This window comes from Primulina tabacum, chromosome 14 (assembly GCF_025594145.1).
Source record: "Primulina tabacum isolate GXHZ01 chromosome 14, ASM2559414v2, whole genome shotgun sequence".
Taxonomy (NCBI): domain Eukaryota; kingdom Viridiplantae; phylum Streptophyta; class Magnoliopsida; order Lamiales; family Gesneriaceae; genus Primulina; species Primulina tabacum.
The window spans coordinates 5,347,679-5,372,647 of NC_134563.1; the positions used below are offsets into that span (position 1 = coordinate 5,347,679).

The following is a 24,969-nucleotide window of genomic DNA, read 5'->3' on the forward strand; positions in this document are numbered from 1 at the left end:
TTAAAGAGTTATTTTATATATAAATCACTGATTAAAGAATTTTACTTATCTACTTTAAGTTTCGTAGTAATAAAGTGTTTTATCTTTTATTTAATGTTTATTGCGAGAATATTAATGGAGAATAATTTGTTATTAGCGTAACACGTGCTGTGTATGTGTAACACATTACGATTTTCGAAATTTATCTGTAGCAATTGTTTGCTCGCCCCCGGCTGAATTAGTGATCTGTATCGATTGGTGAAAGTGTTCCAATCAATCAACAGAAATTACATACATGCTCGACACCAATTATAACCCTCCCCAACAAGCCGGCGTTATCTTGAAATCGGCGTTAGGCCGTCTGTAAGGTTGAACTTAGAGGCTATATCCTGTCCAAAGTTGTAGCCGGCACCACGTGGGATATGCCCCAACTGATCTGGATCAGCCCACAAAAGATTGCACATTTGTCCTTCTTATGGAACCTACCAATCCATGAAAATGCAAGAAAAGAGGATAGAATAATAGAATGCAGGTAAAAGGTGAAATCTTGAGGAATATTGTTGTGCGCATCACAAGCAAATTAAAAAATTTCATACCTCTACACGGAATAATATCTGAGGTACAAGTAGATGGTATCAGACAATACAAAGCACCAGGCAAATTAATGAAGTTGGTATCATTGAAACAAAGGGATATGTTTACCTACAACAACATAAATAAACATGGCATACGTGACCCTCAGACAAGCACTCTTCATAAAATCCATACATGTGATAATATGCATAGTTTGGTATACATGATAGGATAAATATGTGATATATAATATAAAGATAAGTTAATGATAAATAAGATGTAGGATATTATATTTAATGTTTGGTTTGATTTTCATAAGAGTGATTAAATTTATATATTAGATTGTAATGACAAAATTAACTTTATCATAATACATTTTATAATTTCAAAATTGTTGCTTGAGTTCATATTTCTTATCTGTTCATGCGCCGACAGTACTTGCATGATTTATTTTTTTTACCTAATTTTATTTATTATTAATATGATAATTGAGCCCTTAATTTTGTGAGTCAAGTCAAATTTAAATTTTTAAGGTTAATCGAGTGATATTAATAATTTTATTGAGATTTATACAAATCATTTATATAATTATCTCGAGTTCATTTATATAATTATCATATTATATAATATATAAAAATATATATTTGATTTTAATTTCTATCTACAAGTGAAATGAGAGAATAATATGGTTTATGATTTTTATATATTGAGGACAATTAAGTCATTTGTGGTGTTTTTATTATTAGATTAAAATTATCACATCTCATAAAAAAGATATTTTATCCCTATATAAAATTATTTATCACGAGCACATGATATTATCATGAGCTTTCTAAAAAGGTACCAAATGTGAGATAAAAAAGATTAATTATCAATCTCTCTCTTATCCCATATACCAAACTATACCTTAAGGTACAATTTACATAATTCGTGTCAATAATTTCATTCTACGCGGTGATATTACCATTATCAAGTACACTAACAAGGTTACACAGGTGTATGGAGTTTGCGTTACATTGATGCATGCTATAGTGTAAAGCCAACAAGGCTCCAATCACAAATAAAAGAATGAACAATGTCACTCAAGTGATGCTTAATACACCCCCATCTAATTAAACAAACAAAAGATATTCCAATTCGTACATCCTAAAACTAATCAATATTGTATCTATAGTCTACATGAAATTGAAACTTTTTTTCTACAAAATGAATCATTACTGCATTATGATATATAATCACAGTTGATTCAGCCGATGCTATATTAAAAATACAGGGATACAAAAACACACTAAACTTTGTACAAACATGTATACTTTCAATTGTTTCGTGCTGCCTTAGGCCGTGACTTCATGCTCGCTCGCCGAGCCACATCCCATGCCTTCTGAGGCACAAAAACTCCAGCCTGTGATGCGAAAAAAGACTCATAACCTGGTGAATCGAAAGCAAAGCCTGTGTGCTTCGACTTCTGACCCGGGAGTTGCATCAGAGCATAGCTACGTGCCTCATCTTGAGTAAGATTGTCGTTTCCTATTTCGAGTAATCCTATCCTACTACCATCAGAATCATTCCTGTGAATTTCTTGGACGATTTGATAATCGTAGGGAAAGAACCATCTTTGAGCCCTGAAGCAAGTTTAATAATAGAAGACTCGGAGTAAATAATGCATGAAAACAGATAATGCTCCAAATATGCAAGTTACTTGTAAAACTTACCCCATGTATACGAAGTCGCAAAACAGTGCGGCGATGGGGACGAGAATCAGAGTAAGGTAGAAATAAATGGTACTCATTAGGACATAAATCACAAAATAGATATTCTCCTGCAGTAAATAACAAATTTTGAAAAGGAGTTGGTGACAAGTACGTAACAAGTTGCTGAAATAATAGCGAGAGATCTTACTTGTGCTTTAGGCAAGACAACACCCGAGTAAATGAAGACAAAAATGAACCAAGCTAATATGCTTCCTCCAACACTGATGTGGTGCCATCTAGTAATTGTGTTACACATCATGAGGAGGCGCAAGTTGACAGTCACGACAACACAAGTAAATGCCATTGTGCTGACATCCCACAAGCCAAACATCTTGCCAGCTGAATTCATAGCACGATCACTTGAAGCAACGACAAAGTAATAGAAAACTAGTGATTGATAGATTGCAAAAAAGGCCCATGTTGCCACAACCCTCCATTTGAAGAAAGTATTCCTTATTCCTTCCTTGTATAACTCGGGATATTTCTTGGATAGAGAAAAATTAACATCCTGAAAGAAACGACTGACAAAAATTATGAACTAGAAAAACATAATATGCAACAGAAGCTCAGCCTGTTCTCAATACAAAAATATAAGCTTATGTGATAATCAAACAGACACACAGTGATAAATCTGTGCATTTCAGTACCTTATCGAAAAGTCCAAGAATTATCACAGGTAGGGCAGTGAATATCACATTGTACAGAGATTGAAACCAATCATCATAAAACCTCTGGCCAGAAAATCCAGTCCGGAAAGTGAACCAAAACTGAGTGAAAGTAAACATCAGGTTCTTGTAGAAGAAGTATGTCACAACCTGTGAATTTTTTAGAAGCTGTCAACATTACAACTTAGAACAATGCAACTGGCCTAAAACTGTGGAGTGTCGAACCTTGCATATTCTGAGATATGACCACCGCCCATGCACAAGGAGTAATTCTGTGAGGAAGCGAAACTGTGCAATGGCAAAATCACTTGCCATCACTGCTTGCATCCCCTCCTGTCCACTTATTCCAACACCAACATGAGCTGCTTGAATCATGCTAACATCATTAGCACCATCACCAATACTAAGGGTAATCTTCTTTGCACCTTTCTTAACTAAGCTTGTCACCTAAAAGCAGAAAAAGTTGATAAGTCAGCCCTTCAAATTGAAGCACTTCACAATATCGAGCAGCTTCTATGATAACAATGCAGTGATGATGTTTTGATGGTGACGATGACCTAAAGACGATTTGCAATAGCATTCATTTGTTAGTTCAGAAATGCTACGAATCAACAGTTCGTTGACTATATAGTCATCAATTTCTCTACGGGTTTATGGCTTCACTTGATTGCTGTTTTCCATATGCAACTGCATATGCATTTATAAAGAGAAAATTTTATCTTGGTCTGCCCATTTTCATTATAAACTATCTAGCCGCCTTGAGATATAACAGAACAAGTAATTCAATCAGAAAATAACATATACCTCAATCTCATCACATACATTACAGCATTTATTCACAAGGAAATTTGGGAATAGTTAATTGTGATTATAACACTAATTGAAGAATCCAACATATATATATGAATACCAGGTGTTATTCCAAATAAAAAGAATATTAGACATTTTTGTCACAAACATCACGGAAAAGAGCTATGATGCTATGGCCATTAGGACAAGAGGCTCCCAATATGACTATGGAGACAAGCTTTCATGTCATGAAGATTTTGGTAAGAGGTGGCAAGAATAACTTTTCCCCCTAGATAGACCACACATTTCAAAACCCAAGCACAGCTGATATCAAGGCACATTACGCACCTCTTTCAACAGCTCAATGAGCAAACAAATTACACAAGTTTAAGTATATTTTTAACCCATTCCAGATAACATCAAACTTTGACGGACCATGCAGGATTGAACTTTCATGTTCTGCTATAAAGATGCTCAATCATACAAAAAAGATAATGAAAAAGAAATCACGTTGCTATGCTCCCAGTTCGCGAGTAAATTCCAGGAAAGTTATTTCGCGAGAGAAGCCAAACACCGAAATGTAAAGCAACCAGCTTAGCTGAGGATGACACTAATTCATAAAGGATGATACAGGATGGTAGATGCTTAAAGCAACTGCAAAATGCACTTGACCAGAATCGTTTCTATTTCAGATATATAAGGAATGAGCAACTAGTCTACAATATTGAGACAATATCTGGGCACTCAAGTGACGGGAAGTTGGGAATAATGAGATTATTTACTGTCATGACAGTCTGACACCTATTCGGAACAGTAAACATAATCTATTAGGCTGTCATGACGACTGCAGATGATAGCAAATAAATTTCAGAACTACTGTCAGAAATTTTCTTATCAAAGGATTGCAGAGATAGCATATCTAAGTCAGCATATATATATATATGTAAAACTGTCATTTAATTTAACTTTATCACAGTAGAAACAAAAGTAGAAGATCATAATGATATTTAGAAACTTTACCTGTGCCTTCTGAAGTGGAGAAACTCGGCAGCAAACTACAGCATTGCAATTTAAGCTCAGATTAAGGAGCATTCCTCGTAAACTGGGGTCCAATGCATACATCAAACACTTTCCATCAATCACAAGTGCCAATTTTGATCCAGGTGCAGAATGAAGGTACTGTTGAGCTTCTTCATGATATCTTCTTAGGTCATTTTTCACCGTATCTTTCATAACACGAGCAAGTTCAACTTGATCACCCTGATTAAAGATTCAGGAACTGGAAGGTAAAATATATTCTATTTTTTGCATGGGAAAGCAATGCCAATGTGTTACTTACCATGTCCTCAATTTCTCTGATAGCATCAGTTTCTGAACTGATTATAAATTGCTTCATGCTATTATTCATTAACTTGCATGCTGCGATAAATGAAGCGAAATAAAAGAAATTACAGCTGCTTTTATCAAGTGTAAAACAAAATGAAATCACAACTTTCTTACCGTAAGCAATATTTATTGCTGTCTCCAACTTGTCTCCGGTTAGCACCCATATTTTAATTCCAGCTCGCGAGAGGGTCTCTATGCAAGCTGGCACTCCCTCTTGAAGCTTGTCTTCGATTGCCGTACATCCAATCAAAACAAGCTCCTTCTCAATTAGTTCAGCAACCTGAAACAGTTTACACGTTCACTATAGCAGAAGTCTTAAGATTTTGTAATTTTCATTGGCAAAGCACATCAACAAGAGTTATGACAAGGATAAAAGAACAATACTAGGCTTTCTGCAACCTAGAAACCAAATTAGAATCCTATACAAAGAGATTAAAATCAGAGTAGCGTATGCTCAACACAGACCGTATAACAGAAGATAAAGCGGAACAAAAGCTGTCAAAATTCCAAATAAACTTTGAGTGTCTACATTTTATGTTGTTTAAATTAGTTCAGATGCCATGCCTGGAGGGTTGCCCTATAAACAGTTTGCGTAAAGAAGATTATATGAGCACACTTAATAAAAATATACATGAAAGTATTACATAAAAAATAGCATATCAGATGCACACCTCATCCAATTTCTTCTCCCTATCTCGGAGAGCTGATTTTGCCTGAATGTATTTCTCATTCCAACTCTCATACACGTCAGAATTCAAATCTCTATAAGCCAGGCAAAGTGTACGCAATCCAGCAGCTCCGAATTGCTCCAAATGCTCCCTGGTTGTTCTCTTCAAATCCTGGTCTCCAATGGCCAATCTTTCATATATTACTGTATCCGCACCCTGTGGCAAACATAAAAAAGCTAAAATTTTAAGTCTAGCAGTAAATTTTAACTAATGAAATATGCTGCTTTAATTCGTACTGTGGAGAAATGGAAATAAAATCAATTGAATTATTAGGAAATATTTTATACCTTGTGTTGAGTTATTTTAGGATAGCTAATATTCTGTCACTAAAGTTAGTCCCGTTAATCTTGTATATAATGAGGCGCCTTATAACATAATTCATAAGATTCGTTTACACAGCTAATACAATGTTTTTGTGCTCATATTTCTTTGATATAATCTGTCCACATGGTATCAGAGCTGAAGGCTTTGATAACGCCATTAAGCACCTGGTGAAGAAACAACCCCTTATCCGGGTCAAAACCAACGGTGTCTACTGTGTACCTTGTCAAAAGGCAATCACACCTGGGTATGAAATCCGAAGCACCCGCAGTCCTGAGAAGACGCAAAAATGTCTGGTTCAAAGGAAGAGAAGGGCTCGGATGACACCAGACAGGTTATGGGGCTAAAAATACAAGGGACGTATGCTGAAAACTCATCAGTCCATCTTACCATTCCTTTTTGAATGATAAAAATTTTCTAGAATGGGCCCAGTCCATTAAATTAGTTATTGATGGAAAGGTGGGCTGTGTTATTTGGCGGGAGAGACAAAAGAACAACAGAAAACAGATCCAAAGTGGAATTCCATGCTGATTGCGTGTTTGATAAACTCCATGGAACCGCCGATTGGGAAAACCTACCTATTTCTGCCCACTGCAAAGGACGTCTAGGAAGCTGTGAAGGAGACGTACTCTGATTTAGATTAAAACCAGGCTGTGGAATTCAAAACAAGGGTAAAGAAACGTGATTGATTACTACAACGAGATGCGAACGCTATGGCAAGAGTTAGATTTGTGTTATGAAGATACTTGGGAATGCAAGAATGACAGCGTAAAATGCCAGAAGCGCATAGAGAATGATCGAATATATATTTTTCTTGCTAGACTAAATCGAGAACTGGTTGATGTTTGTGGCAGAATTCTGGAAAGGACACATCTGGCATCGCTTAGTGAAGTCTTTGCAGAAGTAAGGAAAGAAGAGGGGAGACGCAGGGTAATGTTAGACGACAAGTCGTTGTCTGCAACTGAAGTGTCGGCCTTGGTGTCCAAAAGTACTAGCGGTTCCCTAGCAACCAGCAGCTTCGACAATGCCACAAAGGAGAGGGAATCAGGTGCGAATGTTGTGAATCAAACCATAAAAAGGAAACTTGTTGGGATTTGCATGGTAAACCATCAAACTGGAAGCCAAAATTTCCCAAGCCAAAGGGTCGTGAGTCAACAGCCAATCAATCTGGAACCAAGGATGAAGTTGTTGCCATCGCAGGAACACTTTTTTTTAGTAAGGAACAACAAGACCAATTGCATAAACTTTTCCAATCTACACAGTTTTCTAAATCCACCTCAGCACCATCCTCTAATTCCCTAGCTGAACAAGGTAATATGTTTCAGTATATAGCCTTTTGTACATCCACTTTGTCTGAGTATCCATGGATTATAGATTCTGAGGTGACTGATCACATGACAGGTTCATCTAGGCTGTTTTTCTCTTACACCCCATGTGCAGGAAACAAGAAAATACGAATAGCCGATGGCTCTTTATCCCCAATAGCTGGAAATGGTCGATCACTATTTCTAAAACCTTGAATCTTCACAATTCTCCATATTCCCAATCTGTCTTGTAATTAATTGTCAATTAGACAGTTAACTCGATAACTTAATTGTTGTACTAAATTTCTCAAAAGAATGGGGGACTTTACTACTTTGAGAAGTCTTACTCGCATGGACAAGCACCACAATGTAGCATGGAACCAAGCTCAAGTACTGATGATATAATGTTATTGCATCGTAGACTAGGACATCCAAACTTTTCATATTTGAAACGAGTTTTTCTGAATTTCAATGTGAAGTGTGTCAATATGCCAAATCATCGTACCACCTTCCCAGCACGATCATATCAAGCATCTACACCATTTTCCCTTGTTCATGGTGATGTTTGGGGACCGATAAACTCCTACAGTTTCTGGAAAAAATAGTTTATCACATTTATTGACGGTCATACACAAATGACATGGTTTTAGTTACTTTCTGAAAAAGCAGAAGCTGAACAAGTTCTTAAAATTTTTTATACTATAGTTCAGACACAATTTCAGAAAAATATCAAAGTATTTCGAAGCGATAATGGAAAAGAGTACGTTAATCAAATTCTAGGGGCATTTTTTCATGAAAATGAGATAATTCATCAAAGTTCATGTGTCCGTACTCCCCCAACAAAATGGTATAGCTGAAAGAAAAATAAACATCTCCTAGAAGTCGCTAGGTGTCTTCAGTTCACTGCTGGAGTACCCAAGTACTTATGGGGAGATGTTATTCTTACTGCTACCTATCTAATTAATCGAATGCCATCTAGAATCTTAAATTTTAAATCACCTTTATCAATGTAAAGATTGCTTTCCCATGTCACACTTAGCTTCTGATTTCCAGCTTCGGGTGTTTGGATGTATAGTCTTTATTCATCTGCATGATCGAGATAAATTGGATCCCTGGGCACTAAAATGTCTTTTTGTAGGGTATTCCCCTACATGCAGAGGATATAAATGTTTTGATCCTCGAACAAAAAGGTTCTTTGTGACAATGGATGTCACATTCTTTGAGTCACAAGCCTATTTTACTCCTTTTCAGGGGGGGAGAATATACTTGAAGATCTGTTTCCTAGCATTATTAATATGCACATGAGTTTAGACCCACCAATACCAGAGTTAGGGTCCACTCAAAGAAAATGAAACGGGAAAATGTTTGACTATGTCTATGCGAGAAGACAACCTCAAAGGAAGAAGGAAGGCCCCATGATTCCACACGACTACGAGTCTGAACCGAGAAAAGAATCTGACGCCTCAGTATATCTTAATCCAGGTAAGAACTCTGATGTATCACATAGCATTAAGTCCCCTATGCCCCTAGATATTCCCATTGCACTTATGAAAGGCACTAGATCATGTACCCAGCATCTTTTGTCTAACCATATGTCCTACCAGAATATCTCTAAACCCTATTCCACCTTTATCTCTCAGTTGCATTGTGTAGAGGTTCCTAAGTCTGTACAAGAGGGGCTTTATCTGTTTCACATTGTAAGGAGGTTGTGCTTGAGAAGATGAAAGTGTTCAAAAAGAATGAAACCTGGGAGCTAATGCATTTACCGAAAAGAAAACAAATAGTGGGTTGTAAATATGTGTTCAATGTGAAACTTAATTCTGATGGGTTATTGGAGCGGTATAAAACCAGACTTGTTGCCAAATGATTTCTCAAACATATGGAATTGATTATCAAGAGACTTTTGCTCCGGTAGCATTTTTTTAAAATCATACTTTTACTTTGCAGCTTAGAATCTAGATTAGCCACTGCACCAGTTGGATGTTATGGTTTTTTCAATGAAGAATTGGAAGAGGAAGTGTATATGGATGCTCCACCTGGCTTTGAAGACAAATCTGGAGGAAGATATGCAAGTTAAAAAAGTCTCTCTATGGATTAAAACAGTCGCCACGAGCATGGTTTGAAAAATTCTCCAGATCAGTCAAGAAACATGGCTACACCCAAGGACAATCAGATCACACAATGTTTGTGAAGCATACTAGTGGCTGAAAGTAGGCAATTCTGATCGTGTACATAGATGACATATTCTTAACAGAAAGTGATGACATTGGAATAACCAGACTAAAGAAATGCCTTGCATCAGAATTTGAGGTCAAGGAATTGGGTCCCTTGCGTAATTTCCTGGGAATGGAAGATGCCAGATCGAGAAAATGAATTTATGTTTCACAGAAGAAGTATATCCTAGACTTACTTGAGGAAACTGGGATGACCAACTGCAGACCAAGTGATACTCCTATAGACCCGAACTTGAAATTGGGAAATGTGACTGAAGGAACACTCCAGTAGGGGTGGGCATAAAACCCGAAAAACCGAAAAAACCGACCGAACCGAATAATTCGGTTTAAATGGTTCGGTTTTATCGATTTTTCGGTCAGTTATGGTTTTAAAATTTATGAAGTTCGGTTTTCGGTTTTAATCCCCAAAAAAACCGAAAAACCGAACCGGCCATATTATTGTTAAATATAAGGTTTTTATGTATAATGGGCCATATTATTGATAACTATAAGACTTTTAATGTATAATGGACATATTAAGATTTAGGAACTTAGTATCATTAACCCTCAATTTTTCAATCCGATCGTTTTCTATTTTTTCTTACCACTTATCAGTCGACGTTTTCTCTTTTTTTCTGTATTTATTTCTTTAATATTTTCGTAAGATTATTTGTGTTCCATTCGAGCTGGTTGACACCTTGTTATCATTCTTATTACTGAATATTCCGTTGGATTCATGTATTTTCCTGTTTACATGGTTAATTAATTATATATTGTTATTATATTCGTATGACATGTTTGTACACAACACATGTTATATATATGTATATATAAGATTAAGTCTCACAAATTAAATATTTGAAAAATACTATGATTTAGATTTTAAAGGCATAAAGTGACATATAATTTTATTTCTCAACAAATTTTAGCCAACCGTATATAACCGACCGTATAAACCGAACCGTATTACAAAAAAAACCGAACCGAACCGTAATAAAATGGTTTGGTTTTGGACTAGAGATATTCAAAACCGAAAACCGAAAAACCGAACCGTTGTAGAGTAAAACCGGACCAAACCGACCGTTGCCCACCCCTACACTCCAGTGGAGTTAGTGAGATATCAACGACTTACTGAAAATTAATCTTTCTCACACACAACCCGATATTGCATTTGCTGTGAACATTGTGAGTCAATTCATGTGCTCACCTTATGAGGAGCACTTGGAGGCGGTCTACGACATCTTGAGATACTTGTATAATACTCTTTGAAAAATATTATTGTTCAAAAAGAGTAGTCAAAAGAGCATAGAGTGTTTTACGGGTGCTAATTGGGCTGGATCAACTATGGATAGAAGGTCAACTTCTAGATAATGTACTTTCTTTTGGGGAAATCTGGTCTCTTGTAGAAACAAAAACAAAATGTTGTAGCAAGAAGCATTGCTGAAGCAAAACTGAGAGCTATGGCAAATGGACTATGTGAATTATTGTGGCTTAAGAGAGTTCTTGAAGAGCTGAAGTTAGAAGTACAAGTTCCAATGAAACTGTTGTGGTTTAAGAGAGTTCTTGCAAATAATCCAATCCAGCACGATAGAACTAAAAATATTGAAATTGACAGGCTATTTCATCAAGGAGAAGTCGGAAAGTGGGGAAATCCTTTTGTTCCTACTGATCAGTAGATTGCATATGGCTTAACTAAAGGTCGCTTTCGACCTAAGTTTGAAGATTTCACAAACAAGTTGGACATGCTGAATATCTTTGCACCAACTTGAGGGGTAGTGTAGAGAAATGGAAATAAAATCAATTATTTGTACAAAATTATTAGGAAATATCATACACCTCATGTGTTGAGTTATCTTAGGATAGCTAATATTCAGTCACTAAAGTTAGTCCCGTTAGTCTTGTATATAATAAGGCACCTCGTAACATAGTTGATAAGAGAAAATTATTAATGTTTACACAGCTAATACAATCTTTTTGTGCACATATTTTTTTGATATAATCTGTCCACATGTACCTTGCAGTAGAGTACAAGTCTACCATCTGAATAGCGGCATATGACAGACTGCCGCTTCCTTGTACTAAAACATAAAAAAGATGACTAAGTCTTAACTCAGAGGTTTAATTGATCAGGTCCAAAATAAGCATGCAGATAAGAATGTGTTACCTGTTGAACTCGAGGACATTCAAAATTTCGTATGGAACATCCTGAACCTTTCCCATCTTATCAACATGTGACTCACGAACATAAATTGTTGTTGGTGAACGCCTGAAATTAAGACATTAAAATGTTTCACAACAAGCAATAATCTCTGCAAACCACTGTAAAAATTTTAAAACCACATACTTGAAGAAAAAGAAGCCAAAGTTCTTCGCTGCTGTAACCAAAGCAGCCTCATCAGGAGATGCAGCTTGATATCGAATCTTTTCAGGAGATTCATCACCTTCAGGAAGCACAGTATGACATATTGCAAGGCACCTGAAAAATTCCTAGACAAGAGGAATACATTTTCTCAAAACTGAAATTCTCATCAACCAGGACAAGAAGCATGAGAAATTAGTGATTGGTTCTATGGATGGAGCTATCCTAGGGGTCTCAAACAAAAGGCACAACCAAAAAACAGAAGTGAGAGAAGAAATTGACGAATAAACTGTTTTTCATACCATGAAAGAAGGTTAGGCACGCAGCACCAAGGAAATAGAGGGTGCAATTTTTCAATCCTATAATGTTGTCTCGATGGTAAATCCATGTTAAATGTAAAACTAAACAAAGGTAGATATACAATAACAAAAACAAAATGCTCAACATTGCCATCTTATGCTGTTTAAACAAAAACAACATTGAAAAATTTCCATTGGCATGGCTGCTTGACTAAATAGACCAACGAAGTCAATGACAGAACCTATGAGTACAAAGAAATTTTCAAAGCTCGAAAACAAGATCAAGTGACCACAGGAAATTAAAACATCTGATAGAATTGGAGTATATCAGTCTTGGTCACTAGACAGGGTTAGACAGAGAGTCAAGCAGCATCATGGACATATAGCACATAAGAAAGAGAATATAATAGTGGTATACATTTGGTACAGTTCTGTAAAATTGTATCATGTAAATAACCTACTTTGCAAGACTCTGGATTAGGTTCATTCTTCCAAGCACCACGCATAAGTCGGGCATCATCAAAGTTGAATCCCTTTTCGCGTGCTGAATTTGAAGGCCTCTGATCCTGGAAATTAAAGCCCTCAGTAGAACAATTGTTAAGAGTTAAAGTTATTTTTTATTTTATGGCAGAAATATTTACCTCAGCTTTTACTCCAGTCCTCTGAGCTGTTCCCAACTCGATTTCGCTGACACCAGAACCATAAACATCTCCAGCAATTGAACATTTAAAAAACTCCATCAAGTTTCTTGTCAGGGTTCCGGTTTTGTCAGAGAATATATACTCCACCTGTCACAAAAAATTGCAAGCTTGAGAAATCCGCGTCACAAATAAGACATCAACAAGCAACAAAATCCAAGTGATCAAATATTCAATAGAACATATATCCATGAACTAAATGACATATTTAAAAACTACTGCATGCAGACAAACTGAAAATTATTATGCCACCAACCAGAATCTTAAAAATAAAGGTAAACAATGCAAAACTCTACCTGCCCAAGTTCTTCATTCAAATTGGATGTCCGTGCCGAAGCAGGGGTATTGCTCTCAGCGTGGTACATGTGTAAATCATTGTTAATAAATTGAGTGGACTGAATAAATTTAATCATCTGAAATAAACAAAAGCTTGTCGGTGAATTATGACAACATAAACTCAATGAATACAGAAGAGAACGGATAGCCGTCAAATCTACCTCAACAGAAACATATAGAGAGATTGGAATGATTGGCGAATAGAGAGTTATGAGGGTAAAAAATGTCAAGACAGCAACCTATAGAAAATTAAAAAACACAGTTAAGTTAGAGAAAGTTGAAACTGAAAGTATTAACTAATACCACAAACACGACCGTGAAAGAAAGGTGATCCCACTCTTTACCACATATTTATTGCCAGGATCAAACTGTCTCTCTGAGCTGTCAAACCGCAAATAGTAGTACTTCTGATTTATGAACACACCACTGCACAAATTACAGAAATAGTTAAGTATAACATTGAACTTCACAGAAATTAATAGAGACTGCACTGCAGAAATTATAAGAGTGAAACATGATAGATAACAGGTCAAACCTGCCTATAGCACCCAAAAGACACATGCAGAAGAGAACACTAAACAGAATAAGTATAAGTTTGTCAAGTTTCTTCTCTAGAGTGCTTCTTTTGGAAGGAATTTTCATAGAGTTCATCATAACCTGCATTTTCACCACAGACACCACTGAAATACAGAAACAAGCAACTAGTAGAATAGGAAAATGAGACTCGAAGATGATAATTAGATACAGAAATGAAGAAATAAATAAATATTGAGACATGACACATGACACCCAATTATTTCATCATTCGGAATGAAAAACTATCAAGTATCAGCAACTATACGAAACTCTTTAATGATGAGAGTAACAAATGGCTAATATATACATGCTTCACCAGGAAACAGTCAGACAACTCAAATAGAAAAATAAAAACCAAATAAGTGACAAAATTTGAATAAAGTATGAAATGTACCTTTGTCTCATGACCTGTAAAAATTACTGTACCAACAATGTACTCAGTGTTCCTCAAGTTACAGCCCTGAAATATGCAAAATTATATTAAATTAAAATATAATGCAACTGCAAAAGTAACCAGCAATTAACCGCGTAGGAAATGAAAATTAAAATTGGTATTTTCAAGGAATTGTTGCCAACTTCAATCTGTATTAAGACAAATCATATGTTATCAATCGTTGGACTCTCATACAAAATTTATACAATAAGAGAATGCAGATAGCAACTTTATCAGATTTGTAGAAACACGAGAAAGTAAAGCTAGCGTCCAAGTTAACTCACAACCTACTGAAACTTGAATAAAATGAAAACAGATGATGCCAAAGATGGTAATGCCATACCCGTAACAGAAGTTGATTTGGACTGAGCGGCAAGGTTTGTTTATCAAGGATCAAGTTGCCAGTAAAGGTGTACAGCGAATTGTTTGGTTGCTCGCATTGTATCTCACCTGCGGCAGATTTCATCAAAATACAAACATGCAACAAGATTTTCAGCCAGTGGGTTACAAACATCATGATGCACATCAATCCCAGTATTTGAAGTTGAACACAAAAAATAGCCATTCAGAAATTTTTCGGTCGACAATATGGTTACAAACATCATGATGCACATCAATCCCAGTATTTGAAGTTGAACACAAAAAATAGCCATTCAGAAATTTTTCGGTCGACAATATGGCAGATGACATGACATTTATGCATGTTATCATGTGTCATGCCCTTATTAAAATATATACTTATGCTGAAAGTAAAATACCCTTAAATTCAGCCACTTTCTCTGGTGTCACATAGTCCCAAGTTTTTTCTGATGCTTTCCTTATCTTCAAGTTAGTTTCCCCATCAAGATTTGCAGTCTGCAGAACCACCAAAGATAGCTGATAATTGACGTGGAAAGACAATTGATGCATATTTTTGTTATATTCTCAACAGAGAAGAAACAGTAAATCACCACAAACACAAAGAAAGCAAACCTCAATGTAGCAGACACCATCAGGGTTTGTGCTAGCAAGGAACAACAGATCAGCTGGGAAAAATCCATCTTGTTTCACCTTGAACCAGAAAAACAATCTTAACTTTCAGGCAAAATTCAAAGAAACTTACTCAATCTGTGTGGATTTGATGACCAATTCAGAATAGATTACTTTTATCACTAGGTTCGATTTCATTCCATAAATTTTTTATAGGTCATGAACATATATAATCCAACCGAACTATTCAGAATAAGAAGCAACTGCAAGAGACACAATTGTGATTGGCAGCCATTCATCTTCAATCAAGGTTGAGGTATGTAATCTATTCACCGCAGGTTAAAAAACAAATGAATTCATTAGCCACCAGAGCTTAAGGATATGCTTAGATTCATTTTCAGAGATATTTTATCTCTGAAAATGAAATAAATATAATTGTTCTTCATCTTTTATTCCGAAATTGTAACTTCACCCCTTTTTCACAACTACCAACATGGTCATTATTTTTAATTCAACTCTTTTATCGCTCGTTAAAAATTCATAAGTATTATATTATATCATTCCTAGTTTTGAAGCTCGATACATCAATAAAATATTAAAGTAAACTGTAAACATATATAACATAGCCACTAACCCAACTCATTTTTTGACATAACATCCACGTTAAAAATATATTTCAAATGCAATATCAAATTCAACAATATAATTTCCGAAATTAAATTTCCAGAAACCGTCTTCCAAAAAGCCAAAAATGAAAGCCCAAGTACATGTACTTGTTTTCCCATACCTATGAGTAGAGCTCTCATGATCTAAACTCTTTCGAAAGTTGAGCAGACTCGTACACACAAACATTATGTTGACTAGTTTTCAAGATCTCTAAAAGTCTTTAGGGCTATAATGTTGAGATCGTAGTGATTAACCAATATTTGACCTGGTGTGTAGTCATATGCACTAACAGTTCCACACCAGAAACCCCCTTACATTTCTCTAAATATCGCTGCTAACGGCCCCACAGTGTATCATAATCTCCTCGTTACCTGCAGAGACCTGGCACAATAACTTCTGTAGTTCTACAATAAAACATGAGTAGCCCAGGAATTGCTACCAACTTACTGCCAAGAAAAGAGTAATGAACATATGAAGCTACTTAGAAGATCAGAACCTTATGGTTTACCACAAAGAGTTAAACATAGGGAATATGGAAGGAGGTAAATAACCAAACCTCACCTTGACTATATCTCCAACCTGCAGCTTCTTCCAAGGGATGGATACCCATTTCCGATCTTGCAACACTTCTATGCTGGAATTATTGATGGCCATATCATTTTGGAAACGTTTCTGCGAAGCATAAAGGAAAAAAATAGAAGAGGGAAAAGACATGGAGAACATTAAGAAAAAAAGGTGTATAGATTATAAAACAACTAAGAGATAAAATTATAAAATTCTCACCCAGTCCTCCCACGCTTCTTTAACGAGAGATACAAGAAGCACCAGGGTGAGTGGAAGCACATTTGTTATAGGACTCACAGGACTGCATGAAAACAAAGGTTCATTAAAATGTCATTGCATTTAACAACCATGGATGTCATTGTTAAGACAGACTTCTGACTTGAAATGATCTTATGCAGCAACTTTTCAAACAGGTCAATCAACAAGAAAACTTATGCACATAGCTAGGAAAACAACTGAGAACCTAGAACTGCTCAAATAAGTCAATACAAGTAATGGTATTTTAGACAATAATCAGAATGCACAGTTTTTTAAACTTAACATGTGCATAGACAAGCTCTCTCCTCTTCAGCTGAAACAACAAATTAATAGAATCTTTTCAGATACATAAGGCAAAATGATAAATTGAAATCTTCCAAAGTCATTATATTAGCAATCAAAATCCACAAACATGCAACAGAATATCCAACAAACTTGAAGAGAATACACACTTTTTAGCTATATCACATCTCATATTAACCAGTTATTTCTACACAAATTCCAAAAAGTGCAGATTTGTCTCACCATTCTCTCCACCAATTGTTGCATTCTATACAGCACAAATTAATATATATCAATCTAAGCATTCTGCTACTGTGATGCCAAAAATACACAGATTGTTTTATATCATCTTTTATAAAACCCTTGGTGATCTCGACTATATTATAGCAACATACCTGATTGGAGTGCATGACAATATCGAAATCATGAGAAAGTAGAGATTAGCCACCCGTCTGAACTGTCAGCATAAATTAAACAAGAGGAAACAGGTATTACAAACTAAATCACCAGGAAAATGTATTTCTTTTTTGCTACAGCAGTTCACTAGCTTGAGGATGAAAAAAACGAAGCTGAATCCTAAACAGCAGACAACTCTGTCAACATAAATTCTTATAGCAGAGGCCGAGTTAAGAATCCTATTTCATTACATGGAATGGTAAAAATTTATATATTCATCGATGTTACATTGTAATCTATAAGTAGAAAATAGAAGGCTTCAAAAAGTTCTGTATGCGCTCTTCTCTACAACAAATCCAATTAACTAATAAGTCAGCCAGAAATGAAATATATATAATTGTTCTTCATCATTAAAATTTGAGTCCAGCAGCCGTTAATGCACTCCCAATGCCAAGTTTGTAGAACGATTTTAAATCCTTACGAAACAAATATGCAGGTAAACAGATAAATTAAGTCTTGAGAAAAAAGTCATTGTAAAGCAGATAAATGCTAACTTGGTATTCATGACAAATTCTAAGTTCAATAGCAAATTACTCTTTTGAAAAATAGTGTAATATTATATTACCTGCTCAAAAAGTCCCTTTGGTAAAAATGTAAAGACGTCATACTTTGTAGTTGAGACAGAATTTCCCTGATATCAATTATGGAACCAATCAGATCTAAGTAGAGAAACTATTCACCCCAGATTGGAAAACAATATCAGGACTAACAAACCGCACAGGTTCCCTAGAGCCTCAAGGTGCGAGGCAAGATCTGCTCCTCATCAAAGTAACATGTGCTAAAACATGAAATTCCAAAATCTAATAGGGTGAAGACAGTTATATCACATAGATTTACAGACTAACTATCAAAAATTAATCTAAGAAATATATATTTGCTAATGTATAAGCAAATATGAATATTATTAGATTGCATTTCTCATTGGATTCACCTGCATGATAAGAATCACAACTTATACACTCCGAACGTGTGCCTCAAACTCTGACGCATAGCTCATCTGTCCCTCTCGAATGTGATATGTTTATTAGTGTGTGTGTGTGTGTGTGTGTATTTGAATAGAATGAATCAAACTCCAGCTTAAGCTCAAAATAATAGCACAATATTCAAGTTCTGAGTGTATGTGATGCGGTTGGCACCCATAAAATGAACTCACATGTGCATTGTTGACTCCAGAAAGTTCACATATTTAAACAAATCAATAACACGTGATGAAATAAAAACAAGTTAGCGACCCTGCAACTATGACCTTGAACCGAGCGAGGATGTTTGCATCACGATCGTTGCAAAAAACCATTCTATGACCTGGCGCCTGCGGCTGGACCTTTCCAAGTCGAACCGTGCGGGACGACGAGACACTGTTCGCCGTCGGAGAGCCATCCCCGCCGCCCAATCTGGATCCCCTCCATCCAGCCATTTTCTCGTTACAGTTGGTCCGATCGAACCGGACTCAGGTGCATAAACCCCTAAATACTTGCAAATATAGGAGAGGGATTTAAATGAACAGAAATCTCTTGAAGAAAAAGGAAAATGGTAGCAGTTGTCAATGGTTGAATTGTGCGATGCAATGAGGAGGGGGAAGGGGGTTTGATTTTACGAGAAAATTCAATCCGCGTAATAAAAATTGAGATGCAAACACACCTGGTTTGGCGCGTGTTGTAAACCGTCGTATGATTTAAAATTGTTTTTGACCGCGTGGTCCGAACGTCGGAGAAATGAGGGTCGGTTAGTGAGCTGTCGGTGATGTATCTCGGGGATGTAAACGACGTCGTAATTAATAAATTGTGGCTATTCAATAGAAATTTGAAATATTCAGGCTGTTGATGTTTGACTTGGCACTTGGCAGTTGAGGAATAACTCATCTTATATCCCAGAATATATAATAGAGACAAATGGTAGTTATAACTATTTTTGTTGGTTGCCAAGCTTTTGAACTTTTTGTAGATTCTAAAACATGTATACGTCGTGTTTGAATTGGTAAAGTAGTTGAACTTTTAGTCAATGTCAAAAGTTCGATTTTATTTACCAACATCTTCTCGGACGAGCTTGACACTGACTAACGTGATTTGCAATCTATAACGTTAGTTCGATTGTTTACTCATTGCAATCCGAAAGATAAATGTTGTGGTTTTCTATGTCATGAAAAAACTTAAACTCGAGATAACTGAAATGATCGAAATATGAAAATAATATAACATAAAAAGATCAAATAGAAAGTTAACGGAGAAGTAAATATCATGCAATTAAAACTATATTTGTCATTATTGAAAATATAAATTTGTAAGAAGTTGGGATCATATTTATACACCACTGTCTTTGTTTGACAAAAAAATATATAATTGTTATATATAACACTTGTTAGTTAAGAAGTGTAAGCTTTGTGCTCCAATTTTTTCCATATACATCGGTGTATTGTATTCAAGTCATACACACACTGATACACATTCATATTTATGTGAAGAATTTAATTTCTTTATTAGTAATGCTACTAAATAAATTATGATAGCGTTTACCGTTTATGATGGATGATCCAACAAGAGTATATCAATTCTATCTGATCTCTGGATGGCTGAAACGTGCAAGAAGAAATCTTGAATTATTGCTTTTCAATGAACTTCCAAGTTTCTCATTGCAAACATAGTACAACAAATAAAAGTTTGTAACAAGACAAGCCTTTCACAACTCTCAGAATCAAATTATCTTGGGTATCGGGAGACTCGAGAAATCTGCTTTAACGCGTAGCCATTTCACTTACAAGATAGATGGATGTGGAAACATATTCAGCTTCAAGAAACATGGCATGCTGTTCGCTGCATTCTTGGTGGCTTTCCATTATTTATTTTATTTTTTGTGTTGATCATGATGGTCGTTCGAAGCCACCGCCAATCTGCATGTGTAGCCATTCTGGTGATGAATCCCTTCCGTATTCCCTAGTACCTTGAGACCCGAATGCCATGCCCGGCATTTCAAAAGTTTGCTGAGAAAGCTGCGCAAATTTGAAAATGAAAGTATTTTTTTGAAAATGAACCATGATTTTGACGAACATAACTCTGCTGCAACAGTCATGGTAAAGAACAGAGGCAATTTCCAAAGAAAAGATAGATGAAGCTGAATGGTAGATGGGAAGTTTGAAATAGCCTATAGTTGGAGCAAATTCAGGCAGTAGATAGCCATTTTTCAAAAACTTACATCTTTTGATGGATAAGATCCATCGAAGCCCACTCTCGAATTAACTGCTTCAAGCTTCATGGACAGAAACTGTGAGACAAGTTAACTGTGAGTTCGTTTTTTCAAGCAAAAGAAATAAAAATCAAAGCACACACGCCATACATACAAAGAACAGAGGCAAAATAATTATTTACCTCAACCTGACGTTGTAAGGATTGGATATAATTAATTATCTCATCGAGCACCAGTGCTTTTCCAATTACCTGAACCAAATGAATCTTCTTACAATTTTTTCATTGAAAAAATATGAATTTAGTATCCCAAGTATCGACCCACAAAGTGAAAGATGGATAATACTTACTTTTGAAAACGCAAAACTTCAATTTTTTTAACAATATCCATGAAACGCCAACATAAGATGGAAATAATCAGATAATCTGAAGACAAGGCCAACTTTCATACATCTATCAAATTTAATCAGAGCATTTTCAAGGTCTCTAGAACTATCACGGAACTTTAGAAAGTTTGTCATCACTTTTATATGGGCATGCAAATGACTGAGACCCAACCATCAAACTTGAACCCGTGAAAAGACGACTATTGGCATCTTATGGCCAGATATCCACGGCAGATATATCCATCACTATAAATGAGCATGGAGAGGAAATATGGATGGAAAAATAGATGCATGGTCTCACGCATAAGACTTCCCTAGAAGCCCGACATTCATATCAAATGAAAAGCAGATTAATATGTCCATGTGCTACATAAATTTCAAAAACTAATGAACAAATAAAAAGTAAAAAAAAAAAGATATTTAAATAAAATGATGCACCCATTCAATCATATGGAGAAAATAAGTCCAAGATGTTGGAACTCACTTTATTACAACCAGGCACTAAATCTTGAAGAAGTTTCATTCTCTCACTTATTTTTTCCCTTCTAGCCTGTACCAAGAGGAACCAATATGTTACAACCACTCATAAAATGTACATTCACCATGAATTAATTCCACCAAAAATGGTGGAGCAGAACACAAGTATGAGGCGCTCCTAACATAATAGACAACTTTTAGGTTCTTGTTAGGTTTCAACAATCCATGCAGCATAATAGACGACATGACAAAGAGTTATAATTGTATTTCATCGATTATTTATCAAGATGTCATAGGTAGCAAAAAAATACATGTGCAGATTACTCAAGGATGAGTGAAGCTACCTAAAGTACGCCACAATAGACATCTAGCTTCTTATCCACTCAAACTTGACTGTCAGTTAATAATCAATAGCATAGAACTATAAATGGTGTTAAATCTTTTATATCTTACTACTCAAATAGAAATGTGATACATCCATTACCCTTTCAGCTAAACTGTGACTATCAGTGGCTTGACCTCTTCTTGCTCGCACATGAATATAATCTTGCTTTGGTGGTTCTGCTGCTTTTACTGCACTTTCATCCGTTATCTTGCCTGAATTCCTGATGACTTCCCTTTCAGCTTTATTTTCACCATTCCCATTTGAAATGCCCTCTGCCTTCAACCTCTTACCATCTCCTTCATTCTGCACAACCACGCAACAGACTGGCTAATTTCATTTCAAATTGGAGTAAGCATATTACATACTTTGCAAGTTGCAACTACATACATACTTAAAAAGTTTTTTTTTTTTACAGTACATCACAATTATAACTGCATTAAAAAAATTAATATTTTAATTTGTGAAAATATAAATTATATATTGACAAAATCATCTATAAAAATGATTTGAACAGAATTTTCGATTCAAGCACATTTTCCAAACTAAAAGTTACTAAATGGAGAAGCTCCAAGTTTATTTTAAATACTCAATTCAAGACTATTTTAGCAATATCTTTATTTTATTCCATGCTCTCATATGCATAATTAAAGATATTAAACAACTGTTAATAACATAACTGCTAAGGCTATGTATGCTAAGGCTATGTTTGGTAGCTACGATAAGGGAATGATTATTAAATAACCATCACTTATCTCATGTTTGGTTCATTTTTAATTTAGCATGGAGGCCCTTGATTATGATTGAAAGCCCTCACTATTTATGTTATTTGTGTGATTAAATATACCTCCTCAAAGGTGTGATAATGTATAATTCTTGAATAGTGATAATGATAAATTAATATAATATTTAAATTTTTATTATATTTTTTTATAAATTAATTTCATATATTTTTATTATTTTCAATCATTTTAAAGAAAATAAATTGTAATGCAAATCTATTTTAAATTAAATTTTTATAAAGTTCAAATCTTGTTAATTAATTCTTTTATGAGAATAAATATTTATTAAATTCTAATTTATTTTGTTTATGATTACCGTAATATTTTCAAATATATTTCTAATAAATATATTTGAATTAATTTTAATAAATGTAAAATATAATTATAAATATTTAATTATCTATCAAATTATTTTAAGAATATTTATAATTATTTTAAAAAACAATAATATTGTAATTATTACTAAACTTTATTTAACATTAGCATTCAAAATATTATTGTTATTTTAATTATTAAAGTAAATGCATATTTACAAATTTATTTCTAATAAATATATTTAAATTAATTTTAATAAATATAAATTATAATTATAAATATTTAATTATCTATCCAATTATTTTAAGAATATATATATAATTAACACTTGGGACATTTTGATCATTGCAATAAAATTTAAAAAATTAATCCATCATTTAAAAATCATACCAAACAGTATGTTATTTATCCCACCATACTATTAATTCATATATTTCATTTTTTAATCACTCTAATTACTAATCATTTACTTATCCTATCACAATGTACCAAACGGACTCTTATGAGTGAATGAATTGCTCTCGTAATGTTAACTTGGAACTCTTGAAGGGATAAGATAAGCTTAAACAAGCTAAACCAGATATAACACAGCATCAATTAAAAATGAAGTTTTTAGATGAAATTGTACCAAATTGTCTCCGTTGCTGTTACTGGTCGAAGCTCCTCCTTTAGCGCATTCATCTTTGTCTCGGCGTTTCTTTGAATTGATATGAGTGGCTGGGCCTGGAGCACGACTCGATCTCTGGTCCATCTCCGTGGGATCCATGGCCATAGCATACGACGTCGCATTGGAGTGAAAACCCGGCCAGATCTCCGCGAAATTGAAAGCACCTCCAGCCCCGTCATTCATCACTGCACCTTGCGGATCCATCCCCAGACCCGACCCGGCAATGGGATGCTCGTGTTAGTGTAGATAGATATACAATGTGTAAGTACGTATAGTCCGATGTAGGTAGGGGACAGGAGGGTGGGTCTTTCTTTCAGTGGAGAGAGGAGGTGCGTAGCGTACCCACTGGCGTACAATAGATGATTGGAGCAGCGTTTTTGAGAAGCAGAACGAGGAAGAGAGATCTTGGGAGCAGAAAAGAAGTGACTTTTGAGAGTAACTTTTCTCGGAGTGTCCAGTGTCTTAAAGCTTCCGAGTTGTGCTATTCTAAAACTGGCTCATCTACACCAAAGGGTTTTTTAAATTACTTTATTTATTTGACGATCAATTTAGATGAAATTCATCGTAATTATTTTCGAAATTATTTTAATTTTATGTAAATTTGATTTAAATTCTCATAAATTTACTTTTGAAAAATATTTCACCTAAATTTTGAATGTCCAAACAAGTCAAAGAAATCTGAAATTAACCAATTTGAAATCCATTAATTCAAGCCCAAGATATTGTTAAATTGCAAATTGAAATGAATTTTGAAGCCACTTTATATCAAATACTCCAATTTCAATAATAATTGTCGCATATTTTAAATGCACTTAACATGATATATTTTGGTAAAAATTTGTGTGAGGCGGTCTCACGAGTCGTATTTTGTAAGACACGTCTCTTATTTTGGTCATCATAAAAAAATGCTACTTTTTATACTAAGAGTATTACTTTTTATTGTTAATATCGGTAAGGTTAACACGTCTCACAAATAAATATTTTATTGAACATCTCGAACGTTTCTCCCTATGATGTGATGATATTTTAGCCATTGAATTTCAATACAAGATATTAACTTTCGTTAATATACCAGAGATACGCACGATTTAATAATAATAGAGTGTCATTTGAAATGCACCATTGAAAGAATTTCATAAATCAAACTCATGAATCCAAATGCAACCTAAATCTTTGTCC

At 35.0% G+C, this 24,969-nt stretch overlaps 2 protein-coding genes across 3 annotated transcripts; both read right to left on the reverse strand.

The window, feature by feature from the left end:
- Nucleotides 1–1,639: 1,639 nt before the first annotated feature.
- On the reverse strand, nucleotides 1,640–19,332 carry LOC142524178 (phospholipid-transporting ATPase 3-like). 2 transcript variants are annotated; one of them, XM_075627996.1, is made up of 27 exons: nucleotides 18,852–19,332; nucleotides 18,171–18,236; nucleotides 17,545–17,601; nucleotides 16,829–16,910; nucleotides 16,607–16,717; nucleotides 15,383–15,460; nucleotides 15,169–15,265; nucleotides 14,754–14,860; nucleotides 14,372–14,437; nucleotides 13,937–14,058; nucleotides 13,746–13,827; nucleotides 13,563–13,640; nucleotides 13,362–13,478; nucleotides 13,009–13,155; nucleotides 12,829–12,933; nucleotides 12,054–12,196; nucleotides 11,874–11,975; nucleotides 11,724–11,787; nucleotides 5,815–6,027; nucleotides 5,258–5,423; nucleotides 5,097–5,176; nucleotides 4,778–5,017; nucleotides 3,194–3,415; nucleotides 2,951–3,118; nucleotides 2,452–2,811; nucleotides 2,265–2,371; nucleotides 1,640–2,174 (listed from the first exon to the last, which is right to left on the reverse strand). In XM_075627996.1, exons 1-27 carry the CDS (start codon nucleotides 18,980–18,982, stop codon nucleotides 1,868–1,870), a joined length of 3,618 nt encoding a protein of 1,205 aa, XP_075484111.1. In that variant the 5' UTR covers nucleotides 18,983–19,332; the 3' UTR covers nucleotides 1,640–1,867. The 2 variants fall into 2 exon arrangements, with proteins under 2 accessions (XP_075484111.1, XP_075484110.1); XM_075627995.1 differs by having other exon boundaries at nucleotides 17,545–17,606; nucleotides 18,852–19,331.
- A 914-nt stretch (nucleotides 19,333–20,246) lies between these two features.
- LOC142525526 (transcription factor BHLH089-like) lies at nucleotides 20,247–24,235 on the reverse strand. Its single transcript, XM_075629839.1, has 6 exons — nucleotides 23,752–24,235; nucleotides 22,129–22,332; nucleotides 21,652–21,717; nucleotides 20,965–21,033; nucleotides 20,792–20,860; nucleotides 20,247–20,588 (listed from the first exon to the last, which is right to left on the reverse strand). The coding sequence occupies exons 1-6, from the start codon at nucleotides 23,992–23,994 to the stop codon at nucleotides 20,460–20,462; spliced, it is 780 nt and encodes a 259-aa protein (XP_075485954.1). The 5' UTR covers nucleotides 23,995–24,235; the 3' UTR covers nucleotides 20,247–20,459.
- Between the last annotated feature and the right edge of the window lie 734 nt (nucleotides 24,236–24,969).

What these genes read in the sequence shown, in the direction of transcription:
- LOC142524178 (XM_075627995.1), bottom strand. Translation starts at nt 19,019, where the DNA reads ATGGCTGGATGGAGGGGATCCAGATTGGGCGGCGGGGATGGCTCTCCG. An exon ending in AGGTTGGAGATATAGTCAAG is followed by an intron (nt 15,461 to 16,606) that starts GTGAGGTTTGGT and finishes TTCTGGTTCAAG; the next exon opens with GTGAAACAAGATGGATTTTT. An exon ending in TGCGACTTCGTATACATGGG is followed by an intron (nt 2,175 to 2,264) that starts GTAAGTTTTACA and finishes AACTTGCTTCAG; the next exon opens with GGCTCAAAGATGGTTCTTTC.
- LOC142525526 (XM_075629839.1), bottom strand. Translation starts at nt 23,994, where the DNA reads ATGGATCCGCAAGGTGCAGTGATGAATGACGGGGCTGGAGGTGCTTTC. An exon ending in ACAGCAACGGAGACAATTTG is followed by an intron (nt 22,333 to 23,751) that starts GTACAATTTCAT and finishes GTGGTTGTGCAG; the next exon opens with AATGAAGGAGATGGTAAGAG. An exon ending in TAGTGCCTGGTTGTAATAAA is followed by an intron (nt 21,034 to 21,651) that starts GTGAGTTCCAAC and finishes CATTTGGTTCAG; the next exon opens with GTAATTGGAAAAGCACTGGT.